At 38.9% G+C, this 13,824-nt stretch overlaps 2 protein-coding genes across 3 annotated transcripts in view; one reads left to right on the top strand and one right to left on the bottom strand.

Annotated features, from left to right (window-relative positions):
* Window positions 1-11,457, bottom strand: part of vib (phosphatidylinositol transfer protein vib) — a 28,850-nt gene extending 17,393 nt beyond the window's left edge. For both annotated transcript variants that reach the window (XR_012451701.1, XM_074092181.1), the window contains exons 1-3: window positions 11,271-11,457; window positions 9,371-9,401; window positions 3,820-3,931 (exon numbers count right to left, since the gene is read on the bottom strand). Coding sequence is in view for 1 of the 2 variants with exons in the window: in XM_074092181.1 (XP_073948282.1) it covers window positions 3,820-3,931; window positions 9,371-9,401; window positions 11,271-11,287 (160 nt within the window). In the remaining variant the exon portion in view is untranslated. The remainder of the gene's footprint in view (window positions 1-3,819; window positions 3,932-9,370; window positions 9,402-11,270) is intronic.
* A 1,614-nt stretch (window positions 11,458-13,071) lies between these two features.
* Window positions 13,072-13,824, top strand: part of LOC141431487 (intermembrane lipid transfer protein Vps13-like) — a 35,334-nt gene continuing 34,581 nt past the window's right edge. Inside the window, 1 exon segment of the mRNA XM_074092676.1 lies at window positions 13,072-13,095. Within this exon segment, the coding sequence (XP_073948777.1) occupies window positions 13,072-13,095 (24 nt within the window).

The following is a 13,824-nucleotide window of genomic DNA, read 5'->3' as shown; positions in this document are numbered from 1 at the left end:
CTGGATTTTTATATTGATCAATGTTCAACGTCGAAAGTACAAAAATAAGTTATTAATATCTCTGTTGTCTTTTCGAATTCCAAAGCTCTCAATGACATAAACCATATACAGCCCGTTTAGTCAGTCTTATTACACAAACACAAAAGTTTCACACAAAACTATCTATGACTCGTATCATAACCAAACCCAATATGCCAAATAAAGTTATCTATTACAACTGTTACCTCACAAGAATATCTGGCGAACCTTTATTGTGTTACCGATTCGTTATCAAGCGCGGTTATCTTACTATGCGGAATGATCGGCTAAACCGTTCATAATTTACAACACGTTTTCTAATACTTACTTGAACTCAGCTATTTCTTTACATATTTCTCGCAACTAAGCTACCGATGTGAGCAATGTAAGCGACGTATAACTACAAAATCAGAACAAAATCTAAAGCAAATTACACTTTATATGTGACAGAGTCCTTTTGAAATACATAAGATTACTTTAACAATACTATTTAAGAAGTATTACCGTAAGGTGCACAAAAAGAAATAAATCAAAAGTGCGCCCAAATAATAGTTTTTTTTTTCATGATAATAAAGAGATTGTCTATGGTACCAGAAGCATCCAAACAGGTTTCGCAGGTCGAACATTCGGATTCGTCTATTTTGACACCTGCAGCTTTTTTACTAGGACCAGCTAAAATAAAAACATGCTTAAAAATATTCAAGAAAAAAGAAAAAATAATTATAAAGGCTCTGCACAGCACACTAGAGTCGCCAAGCGTAGCCCTGCAGGGCTACTACGAAACTCGAAACTCGCAGTTCGCATCGTACCGTCCCTCTCTCTCGCTCTCGTATTAAATAGTATATATAAGCGTCAGGTCAGAGGGACCGCACAACACGAACTTCGAGTTTCGTAGTAGCCCTGCTGGCGTGTGCCTAAAGGTATTTAGGCGGTAGCCTATATCGCCAGATCTGCCTTTATAGTGTGAAGAGTCCTTTAGGTATTATTTTAAACAGCCCACTAGCTAGTGCTAGCCTAGCCAGCGTTTTTTTTCAGTGAGCTAGCGGACAATTTCAGGCAATTTTGCCTCTGTGTCGCCCTATTTATTCCTACAAATATGCCATATTGTTTTGTGTAACAATTTGGCATTGGTGGTACACCAAATTTGCCCCTAGAGGATGCAGTCAGTCATCTTTTTTATTAAAGCAATCTTTTGAGTTTGTAAACGCTAATTCGAGACGTCACGGACTACGGTGTTTGCCATTATTACCTTGACAAGTTCGTATGCCACTTGGTAGAACCCTGTCGCAAGGAGCCTCTGCTGCCCTTATCAAATTTTTTTGATAAGTGCATAAGTGCGGCAAATGCCGTCAACAAGGTTCTACACAGTGTCACACGAACTTGTCAAGGTGTACATTACGGCTATTAGTATTGGAACTGTAGACTGTAACTGTGTCAAACCATAGTTTCTCCTATCTATAGTCTAATCAGATTGCTTGCAAGGGCATAGCGAGATACGTCCAGGGGGGCCACTGCCCCTCGCTCAAAAATGATGCTGATTAGCAGGAATGCTTACGAACTTGTGTATATTCTTGCTTCTCCCCCCCCTCACCCCCTAGCTACGCCCTTGTTTGCTTGTATTGCAATGTGCGTCAAATAAACAGAGATGCAATGCTGAGCATGCAGGATAAGGAAATAAAATAAATACAACGGTAATGCGTACAAAGACATAAGTTTGTCAGTTGAGTTGTTTAACAAGGGCTAGTGAGTCTGAGCAAGAAAGTACTGATAGTACAGTCGAGTTCATAAACTTGTGACCAAAAATTTGATCAAAAATATCTGAACACCCTTGTATTCCGTTAACAATAGAGTCGTGTTCAGATAATTTTGAGCGAATTTTTGCTCACAACTTAATGAACTCGACTGTACCCTATGAAGCCCCTGATTCTTTGGTTTTGGAAACACTCATGTTCTTTTCCCTGGTTTACAACAATTTGGTTTAATTTCGTTGAATTTTACTTCTAATTCAGAAAACGAGTATTCATTAGCAACGAATGTGTTAGTTAACCAGCGATTCAATAGTTATTAACCCTTCAATATCAAGTCTAGCACCAGACTCGGGTGAAGATGAATTTGAATTTTGAAACATGTGTCTAGGTCATTAAAACCTGGAGTTAGTAGCAGAAGTAGATGAACAGCCGAATTAGGTAATATTTTTTGTGATGTGTACCTATCAAACGTCCCTTGGTCATCTATAAGCATTTATTTTTTAGTTAGGTATTCGATTCGATTATCTTAAAAAAACTTATTTCTAAATCAGAATAACATGGATGATGACTTTTATCAAATTATTAGGGACAGAAAAAAAAAATACTCTGATAACGCATAAACATTATTTTTTAGGGGCCGTGCGGAAAGCAGAGATAATGTAAGCAACAAATGCAACTTTTTTTGTAATCCAGAATAGTGGGGAGGGAGATTCAGTGAGAACTGTCGTATACTAACAGGAAAATATTTCGAGACGTGTATGATTATGTTAAAATGTTTCTAAATTTTCATTTTTAATAAGAATTTTGACTCAAGAAAGGGATGACGTGAGTGGAGACAGGTTCTTCTGACGTCGTCTGGTCTCCGTCATCGTTTGAATTGATAAGACGTTAAACCTCAGTAGCCCTTGCTTTCGCAAATAAATACTTACAAACGTATTATAAATAAGCCTATTAGTTAGTTAGTATTTACTAAGCTTAGGCAAATTTGAGTCGACAGCTAATTTGACTAATTTGCGTATTATAAAACTAGACATAGTTCTTCAGTTTGGCTTTGTGGTATGCATAGTAGCGGATTAGCCACGTAGCAAGAGAAGCAAATTCTACGGGCCCTGCGCTTTAAGGGGGCCCGCGCACAAAAAAAAATACCATTTTAGATAGATGAGTGTTTTTTTAGGGTTCCGTACCCAAAGGGTGCCAACGGGATCCTATTACTGAGACTCCGCTATCTGTCTGTATGTCTGTCTGTCTGTCCGTCCGCCACAGGGCTCTATCTCTTGAGCCGTAATAGCTAGACACTTGAAATTTTCACACATGATGTCTTTCTGTTGCCGCTATAACAACAAATACTAAAAACAGAATAAAATAAATATTTGAGGGGGCTCCCATTCTCCCATACAACAAACGTGTTTTTTTTACCGTTTTTTGCTCGATATTAATACCGACATCATGTATCGGCTTGAAATATTCACAGAATATTTAGTTGTATAGGTATTCACTATAAAAATAAATATTTAAGGGGGGCTCCCATACAGAAAACGTGTTTTTTTGGCATTTTTTGCTATGTTCAATGTTGTATAGATAATGGTACAGAACCCTTCGTGCGCGAGTCCGACTCGCACTAGGACGGTTTTTTTAAATCAATGTAAGCATAATACTGCCATCACAAAACCAACACGAATCCGCCGCCAAAGAGAGAGATGGCATCAAACTAATGGAATTTAAATTCCATACATCTGAAGCAAATCAAGGGCCCCGTGATAAAATTTGCTACAGGCCCCGCGCTGGCTTATCCGGCTCTGATTTTGCTAGCCTAGGCGCACTCTAGTCTTAATACACTACCTGTTAACGACATTACACAAACGCCAAAGAAAAAAAAACAGAGATGGACTGGAAAAGAAACACAAAATTATTTGCGCTGAATCGGGATCTATGCCTATTCATTCGTCTTTGTACAGATTATTATTCAATTCCTTTTCTACTACATATACTACTGGTCGCAACAATTTTAGGCAGATTTCTATTCAACATAGTACTGAAGCTTTATAAAACTCACCAAGTAACGGGAAGTCTTTGAAAGGTTCATTTTTTATGACTTCTATGCCCTCGCCTCCGCCTGTTTCGTTTTTGGAGACCTCCGCCACGCAGTATAGTTGGGCCACTTGATACTGTTGACAAAAAGTATACTTTTATTGCTATTCGATACACGGCTAGCTGTAGGTAGTGTTTTTCTTGAATTCTATTCATTTCGACAGACGACTCAGTGAGTCCGTTGATTATATTTATCCGGCAAATAAAATCAAAATCAAAATCTTGAATAAAAGTCCGTAACGTAATACGTCATGGAAGCAAAACGTCCGCAATTTCAATCAGCCGTGACATACATTGAATGTTTTTCTTTTTCTTCTTGTTTAAAAATAGTGTATTTATGCATCAGGGATTTTTTTTTGTAATATTGTTGTGTAAAATGTAAATGTTGTTGTGTCAGATATTGGTACCGGTGTCTTTACGTAGATAGTTGGATTTCGCAAATAACATAAAGCTCCTTTTTAGGGTTCCGTAGCCAAATGGCAAAAAACGGAACCCTTATGGATTCGTCATGTCTGTCTGTCTGTCTGTCCGTCCGTATGTCACAGGCACTTTTTTCCGAAACTATAAGAACTATACTGTTGAAACTTGGTAAGTAGATGTATTTTGTGAACCGCATTAAGATTTTAACCCTACGTGTGGGGTATCTATGGATAGGTCTTCAAAAATATATGATGTACAAATGCAAACTTCCACCGAAAATTGGTTTGAACGAGATCTAGTAATTAGTTTTTTTTAATAAGTCATAAATCGTAAAGGAAACTTTTATATTATGTTACTTGCTGCTACGGAACCCTTCATGGGCGAGTCCGACTCGCACTGGGACGCTTTTTCATACTGATATTTCCACTGGATGGGGATGTGAAATCCCGAAATCTAAGACTAGAGACATTGAATCTCGCACTGTTGTTCTTCACGCAACGTAAATGAAGAATTCATTTAAATTCAGGATTTTTAAACCCCCGACGCAAAAAGAGATATGTTATAAGTTTGACCGCTATGTGTGTTTATCTGGCACCGTAGCTCTTAAACGGATGGACCGATTTGAATGCGGTTTTATTTTATTCGAAAGCAGGTTTTCTAGCGATCGTTCTTAGACATGTTTCATCAAAATCGGTTCAGCCGATTTCGAGATAATGAACTTTTAAGTGACAAAGTCGGAGGTTTTCCAACTTTTGTTGGTTAGGTTATAATTCAACTGCTAAACACGAGGGCCTACGCTAGCTGACGCGGTTTACACGGAGCGGTCGGACGTGCGACGATTTTCCCTGTACCTAGAGATGGGTAGATCCGGATCTGAAGATTCAAAAGAGTCAGATCCTCAAGCGGATCCGAATCCCTTAATGACTCCTTTCAAATCTTATCGACTCCGGCCGGAGTTACTAACTCCGACCAAGTCCGGCCGGATCGAGCGGCTCGTGATCGCCGTCATACTCACTCGCTCTGCTTTCGCTCTCGGCTCGGATCGGATCGGATCTGATCTTATTACGTTTGGTCGGGCGCTGAGTGAGCCGGTACCTACGTCGGTACTCGGACTACTCGCTCGGTTATATTGGAAAGAAATTAGATATAATTAAAACACAATATAATATGACCGGAGCGGGCTACGCTTAATTTCACGAAATATTAAGGAAAAATTGCAACGAAAAATAGGTCTTATGGCACAGACTTTCAGTCATAATAATATTATTGTTTCGAATCACTAGGCAGGCAGTTAAAGTAGCTCATAGTTCTTTAAAAAATACACAATTTAGAATTTTTCAACATCAAAAGGACGAAACGAATCGGACCTTGACCTTGGTACCGACCGAACCGAGCCGGGCCGGATCGGCCATAGATAAATTAATGATCGCTCGAAAGAACCGGAGTCAATAAAGGAGTCGGATTCAATAAGCGGATTCGGTACCGATACCGGAACTGGATCTAGTGAGTCAGATCACTTCGCGGAGTTGAGATTACCCATGTCTACTGTACTCACACCCGCGCCGGCGTGGACCCGCTGCGTGCGCCCGCGCCAGCTGGCGTAGGCTCTAATAGTTCCAGCGAGGGAAGCCGCGGGTATCTAAAAGCTAGTTGTTAATTAAAGCAATGAAGTATGAAAAAAGTATATCAGATAACAAACAAAAAGTTAGAAAACCCCCGACTTTGTCACTTCAAAATTCAATAGCAGGTGGTAGGACCTTGTGCAAGGTCCGCCCGGATTGCTACCACCATCTTGCTCGCTAATCCTGCCGTGAAACAGCAGTGCTTGCACTGTTGTGTTTCGGCGTGGAGAATGAGACAGCCGGTGAAATTACTGGCACTTGAGGTATCCCATCTTAGGCCTCTAGGTTGGCAACGCATCTGCAATCCCCCTGGTGTTGCAGGTGTCTATGGGCGGTGGTGATCTCTTATCATCAGGAGACCCACTTGCTCGCTTGCCATCCAGTTGAACAAAAAAAAAATTCTGTCGTTCTCTTTGGAGGAAATTGAGTTGTGTTTGAAGAGCGGTTATTTGGTTTGGCGCGGTGATTACTTTTTGCAAGTTGATGGAGTGGCCATGGGTTCGCCGATTGCTCCGGTCACCGCCAATATTTTTATGGAGTGGTTGGAGGGAAGAGCTTTAAACAACGCTCCCGTTGTTCCCAGATATTGGTGGCGGTACGTGGATGACGTTTTTGCGATTGTGTCCAGGGATAGTTTGTCGCAGTTTTCTGACTACCTTAACACTTTGCACGATATAAGGTTAAGTTCACGGTGGAGAGAGAGAGAATGATGGGCAGTTGCCATTTTTAGATGTTTTGGTTATGCGGGGATTGTCTTCTTTGCCTAGAACGTTGATAAATCGAGCCTTGAATATTTGTGATCCAAAATTTGTGGATCGTGAACTGAGTCACGTGAGACGGGTTTTGGAAAGCAATCGGTACAACTGGAGGCAGTGCAACCGTGTAGTGAACCTGTCGACTCGTCAAAGACCGGTGGGAGCTGAGAGGGTTCCGGTATATTTACCGTTTATAAAAGGACAGATAAAATCGGACACTTGTTACGCCGAAGATATGGCATCAAGTCGATTTTCCGTCCTCGTAAGCAGCTCAGACAGTTGGTACGTTCGCCGAAGGATAAGGAGCCCCTGAGTGGTCCCGGGGTATATATAATTCCCTGTGCCTGTGGCAAGAGCTATATTGGAGAGACTGGACGTAACGTTTCCACAAGGGTATCGGAGCACATACGCAGTATGAGGAAACAGGACGACAAGGGGTCTGCTGTGGCCGAGCACTCAATGGACTCGGATTCGACGCACTATATCAGATTTGTTAAGGTATCTGTACTTGCGAGAGAGAAATTTTTCATTCCGCGGAAAGTGCGTGAAGCCATCGAGATTAGTCGTCGGCCGAATTTCAACCAGGATAGTGGTTGGACGGTACTTCCGAGTTGGAAAACGGTGTTAAATACTCGTGCTGCGTCATCGGTGTGTGTGAACGTACCTTTACAGAGCGATGTTGTTAGTGTTGTGTGCTACTCTACATTTGACAGTTGTAATGATGATGAAAACGCGGCTAGTTGTGTGCCGGTGTCAGTTTCGTCGGGTAGTCGCGCGAGCGCGGCGAGCGCAGTTAGCGTGAGTTGCCGGGTCAATATATTTGCTATGAGTGAGTCTCACGGTAGTTTCATGTTCAAAACAATACTTGATATTACATACGTGAGCTATGGTTGTATATATTTAATATGAGTGAGTCTCACGGTAGTTTCATGTTCAAAACAATACAGTTGATATGTACATATATTTGACGCTATGGTTGTATAGATATTTATGCCCTTGACTGTACATCTCTTTCTCTTGTTAACTGTAATATATATTTATAATGTGAGTACAGGAAATGCAGTAAAATTTGAATGTAGAGCGAGGAGTAAGCACTAATCGACATTATCACATAAATGCAGTCCATTCAAATGTCTGCAATCTTAATACTTACTTATGCTCTCGTGAGGTATATTTGCTAACATTACAAAATTAAAAAAGTTCGTTGAGGTGGCAATGATTACAAAATTTAAAAAGTTCTCGAATGACCGCGGATCGACCAGCACAGCGTGGGACGTCCACCAAAGACATGGACGGATGACATGGTTAAAGTCGCGGGTTCACGGTGGATGCAACCCGCTTCCAACCGAGGCAACTGGAGCTTAGGTCTAAGGGGGAGGCTTATGACTAGCAGTTGACGTCCTACGGCTGATATGATGATGATGATGATAATGACCAAATTAAACGTTTCAAATCACAATTAGAAGTCAAGAACGGTCCAACTAGATTCGACCATTCCGGAAGTTCTATTTCATAGGGGAGGGGAGTGCGTTGAGTAAGACGGGGGCGCCACCATCACCATCGTGAAAGCAATCGCCTATGAAAAAATCTTCCGAGAATATCGGAACTAGCATCGTTCCTGAGTAATTTTAACGTAAATTTTTTTTCGCAATCTGTTTGAACACTGTAACTTTGAAATTCAATGTCGTCATGATATCACACGACATTTTGAACAGTAAAGCCCAACACAGACGACGGGTGCGGGTCGTGCGCGGGCCCGCGCCGGGCGTATTTACATGGCCGTCATCACAATGACGGCGTAATCACATACATAAACCGCCATGTAAATACGCCCGTCGCAGGCCCGACCCTGTCGTCTGTGTGTTGGGCTTAAGTTAAATTAGTGATGGTGTTTTAAGTTGGTATACCTAATAGTGGCAGACCGATGGTTGGTTTTCTATTATTTTCGTCCAACAAATCTGGATTTTGAATTTAGGCCAATTAATTGTTGGCCAAAATTTCAGCATCGCCGAAACTCGGTATTGTAAATTGTAGCGCGTCCTTCGGATGTGTAAACGTGATAGCCAGTTGGGAGAGACCGACGCCTAGCAGTGGCCGTTTTTTGATGATGACGAATATAACAAAATCGTGTTTTTTGTTAGTCTCGTTTTTAGGGTTCCATGGCCAAAATGACAAAAACGGAATTCTTATAGTTTCGCCATGTCTGTCTGTCCGTACGTTCGCGGGACGGCGGTACGAGCTTTGAGACTATTTAGTGCTAGAAAGCTGTGATTTTGCATAGATATATTTAGTAATTATGCCGACAAAGTGTAGAAGCATTTAAAAAAAAAGACGTAAAATTGGGGTGTTTATTTTTCTCGTCTAACCTTAGTAATTTATTGAATCAGGCATTACTTTGCAGAGGTTGATATCAATGAACTGAAACAATTACTTTATTTACCTGCCACCTTATGATAGCTATGTTTATGCAAGATGTGTGTTTATGCAGTGTGGAGGTGGAGGAACAGCATGAACACACATTCCTTGCATTATCATAGTATTTTTTTCAGTTCATTAACCTTATAGTTTGGGGTATGGATAGATCTTTTAACGATGTTGTGTCGCTATTTATTCCTCATTCATTAGTTAGCTGTTAGCAGGTTGGCTTAGGTCTCATCAGATGATATACACGAGACCCATTAATATAGATATTAATGTAAAAAATATTACATTTACTTACTTCTTCAACTGTTAAGGGCAGTGTAACACGGCTGAAAAGAAAAAAAATAAGTTACTATGTATCTCATAACATAATTATAAGTACACTTTGTATATTAAAATTTGTTTTTAAACCTCAAAACTGAATTCTATTTGTAGCATTCGAACATGGCAGATGTAGACAATATCTAATTATGCTATTTCTGTTTCTTTGGCTAGTTGAAGTATAATTTTGATAGTGTTTTATGCAGCAATTAACCTTAACAGTGAACAGAGATCACAAAATTCTATATTGCTCTTGTGTCTGACATTTTTTAATGTGCAACTTGTCTCCACATAGTTTCCGGAATTTTACCATCAAGTTGCAAAAACTACAATCACCGTACAACGTCCCTCTCAAAGAGAGTTTACCTTGACACTGGCGAAATTTGGCTATTAATTAGGACAGAAAAGCCATATCTTAAAAGAGAAGAAGAAGAATTTGACTCACCCCATTGCATAGATTGACTTGAAATTTGGTACAGTTGGGCTCAAACATTTCAAACTGTCCTGGTATTGTTAATTATTGCAAGAAAACACTAAGGTGGGTTTGCACAGACATGGGTCACCTATTTAACCCCGAATTAACTGATAACCCAGAGTTAAGTAGTATCAAAATGTAGAGAACTGTTATCCCTAACCCCTGGTTAACAATTTAGGCAGTTAAGCTAAGCTACTTGTGAGCTTGATTGCGCATTTACAGAGCTCCAATGACAATGCAATAATCAAGTTCCATCAGTAAAAAAGTATATGCAATTTCATATTTCAGATGCCCCGCTGCCTATGTTGGTATAACAAACTGCTTGTTATTGAACTGCACTATTTGTTTGGGTCATGTAGTGAAAGCTAAATTTGAACCACTTCCAGTATTTGATTGACTTAAAATTTGGCATACTTATGTAAGTCTCGTGACAGTACAGTAATCTAGTGCAGGCATGCTGATGCTGATGGTCCAGCCAGGATCATCTCCGCATGAGGGAACTCATCAATGGTTAATAGCATTGACTTAAAATTTGGTATGGAAATGAAGTTTAAACGAGAATGCAAGTACATTCAACAAAAATTAGAAACAATAAACCTTGTATTAAAAAATATTTTTTAACAAAATCTTATTCTACAAAATTTTACTTTAAATTCTTAATATTCATTCCATAAGAAAAGTATTCCTTATAAAGTGAAAGAAGAATGTAATTCTGATTAGATAATCTTATGACTAATATTATAATAATCAAAACCTGCACAAAAATTGCTGCATATGCCTGCTAAGCACATTTGTTATTTTTTATCTATTTTTAAACATGTTTCTTGGTACACTTTTTAAAATAATTTGGATGTTTCAATAATAAACCAGTTGTTTGAATAAATTACTGCACTTTCAAAAGAAATCAAATAAAACAAAGTAGGTAGATTTATATTGGATTTACCAATAAAAATAAAGTACCTGAAAAGCAGGGAGTCAACCCAAGGATTCCTATCCTACTACCTGGTACATATGGAGAATGATCAATGAATTTGGTCTGTATTTATTCAGAAAGTTATCACATCCAATTGAGAGATAGAATAGAATGTTCTAAATCCAACCCAAAATTACACGTAGTCTTAAAAAGAAGTGTACTGAATTGGACATATTCAAAAACCGCTGAAATGGCCATCTGTCAGCTAAGCCTTGACCCGAAGTCCTGTCACTGTCAAGCAAACCCATTTGTGGTCATGACTCGATAAATTGAAATTTACTTCAATTAAAAGTCGTTGAGACTCGTAAAACCAAGTATCTTGCTGATATCTACTGATAAGCGAACATTCCCCCAAGACCTGTGACACGAATTGTGCAAAAATCGATTTATTATTCCCAACTAGACTTAACCTTGACAAAATGTACTTACTATTCTTTGATAAGCATCTTGTCTATTTATTTTATTTCACTTAAATGCACATTAGACCGAACAGTTCACACTCACGACCGATTAACTTATCACAGAACCAGACTTGAGCAATGGCCCGATTATTGTAATTTTAATCTATGACCAATCTTCTTAGAGCGAATTATGACAGGGCGCATGCTTCATGACGCAACGGATATTACGTCAACGCACTCCGATGTGTTCAGAATAAAAAAATACGAGTGATATCAGTATTCTATTTAATTTCCACTTTCGACGAGTAATATTTTGATTGTAATGTTTAAATTTTATTATTTAATGTTTTTACATTTATCAGGAAAAGTACAATTTGTGTCTCGAACAGAATAGACTTGGTTTACTTTGTCCATGGTCAAAAGTGACGTCAGTGAGAGGAGGTTGGAGAAGGTGACGTTGCTTGCGGTGGATGGTGGAAAGTGAGGAGGTAGGGTGGTTGCACAGACTACTTAGAGAACTAACGTTCAGACGGGTAACTTCCATAGAAAAAAAAACCGCCATAATAATATCGCTTATAGATTTTGACAGTTACTTTTTTTTTATTCTTGTGAAATTCATGGGGCTGTGACACCGTCTGTTATGCTAAAAAAGATTTGTGGCTTCGTATTCGGTATATTCATTATTTAAAAATCCGGGACAAGAAAAAAATTCTTAATCTCGTTTTTCATTTTTCGCTCGCGTGCATGGGTGGTATAACCGTATTTTGAAGACGAATTACAACTGTGCCTTTTAGGATTTTATTAATTTTGTTACACCAGTTAATCTCAATTTTAGTTGAGAAGTAGTTCGCAATCTTTCGTTATTATTTGAACACTTACCATTTATTCAGTCCTGTCTCGGATTTTGGAAACCTGTATAAATGGACGTCCTTGCGCCTACTATCACAACGAACGGGTCATCACGGGTCTCGGTCCCGATCCATACCGTCGTATGTCCTAAAGTCAAGCGCCACACCATTTTTGTCCTAAACGCACTTGACATATCGTTCATTAGTCATAAAGATTAAAAGCCATGTTTCTTATGTCCTAAGAGTCAAAAGCCATAATATTACATTACCTAATGCTCAAAATACCTAATTATTTTAGCCATAATATAACATGACCTAATGCCAAAATACCTAATTACTTTAGCCATAATATAACATGACCTAATGCCAAAATACCTAATTTGTTCTGTACTAATATTATAACACATAACATCTTATGTCCTAATGTAATGTTCGTCCTAATCATCATTTGCCATAACGCTTTTTTCTCTAAAACCATAATTTTTCAGGGTTGTTATTAAATACACCTATCCTAACCTATACAGTTCTACAGAACGACCACTTCAAAATTTCTGAAATATTTACGGTTTCAGAAAAAAAAACCGTTATGGCAAAATATGATTAGGACAAACATTACATTAGGACATACGATGATATGGATCGCGAATGGCACCCGAACTGCGTCCCCAACGGAAGCAAACTGCTACCAGAAAAGTAGGTTAGTTTTGATTAGAACTGCGTCCCCAACAGAAACGAACGAACTGCTACCGTCCCCAGAAACGTGGTTAGGTTAGGTTAGCTTAGAACTGAGTCCCCAAAGGAATCGAACTGTTACTAGTGTTAAATCTTAGAGTAAACGTTAAGTATATTTTATGACAAATAGTGTTTAGGGCAAACGTCGTTATGGCAAGAGATATGGCAACTAGTTCATTTGACCGATTGACCGAGATCGGAGCGCTCTCTTTAAAGACCGAGCGGGTGCAACTCTAGTAAGTGACAAGAATGAGGCGGTACGAGGCGCGGGGGGTAACACTATTTCCTGGCCGTACCATACCGACATGAAAATACCGGCCTGAAATTTCGTGTACACGCCCACAGAAACTCTTGTTTAAACAGCTCTAGCTTCAAATTTAAATAACATTATTTAACACTCAATGGAAATTAAAAAAGAAAACCCGGTATCGTAAAAATTATCAATTTCTTTAATACTGGTGGCTTGGACAACTAATTAGAAACAGAGCAATTTAAAGAATGGCTTATGTTCGAAATTTGAATATTTAGAAAAAACAACACTACTGACTCACCATTAGTGCGTGATTTAATAGTTGAAAATGGGTAAAAACAAAAGTTCTGATGCTTCGACAAGAACAATTATAGTTAATTTGAATATGGACGTATAGAAAAAAAATTATAACTGTTTATTTCATATCAATTTTACAATTAGTTAAATGATATTCCTAACTAATCTTGCAAAAGAAGAAAAAAAAGAAGAAAGATTGCAGACCCCAGATGGGTTGTTCACTAAACATGATGTTTAATGCAATCACATCTTACAAACAACACAGAACATCAGAAAATGTTCCTAGGAAAGTTAGGCCCAGGAAGACTACACCATATGAAGACAAGCTCATCATTCGTTTAGCTAAGAAGGGTCCATTTAATTAAAGTCTCAAATTTGATCAGAAAATAAGATTTTTTCTGAGCACGACTCTCGAAACGTATTCGCTGGATTTGTACGTAGGTGGTTGGTGGAAG

Source organism: Choristoneura fumiferana, chromosome 9 (assembly GCF_025370935.1).
Source record: "Choristoneura fumiferana chromosome 9, NRCan_CFum_1, whole genome shotgun sequence".
In the NCBI taxonomy this organism is placed as follows: Eukaryota; Metazoa; Arthropoda; class Insecta; order Lepidoptera; family Tortricidae; genus Choristoneura; species Choristoneura fumiferana.
The sequence above is the reverse complement of the archived record's forward strand: the minus strand, read 5'-3'. Positions and strand labels throughout refer to the sequence as shown.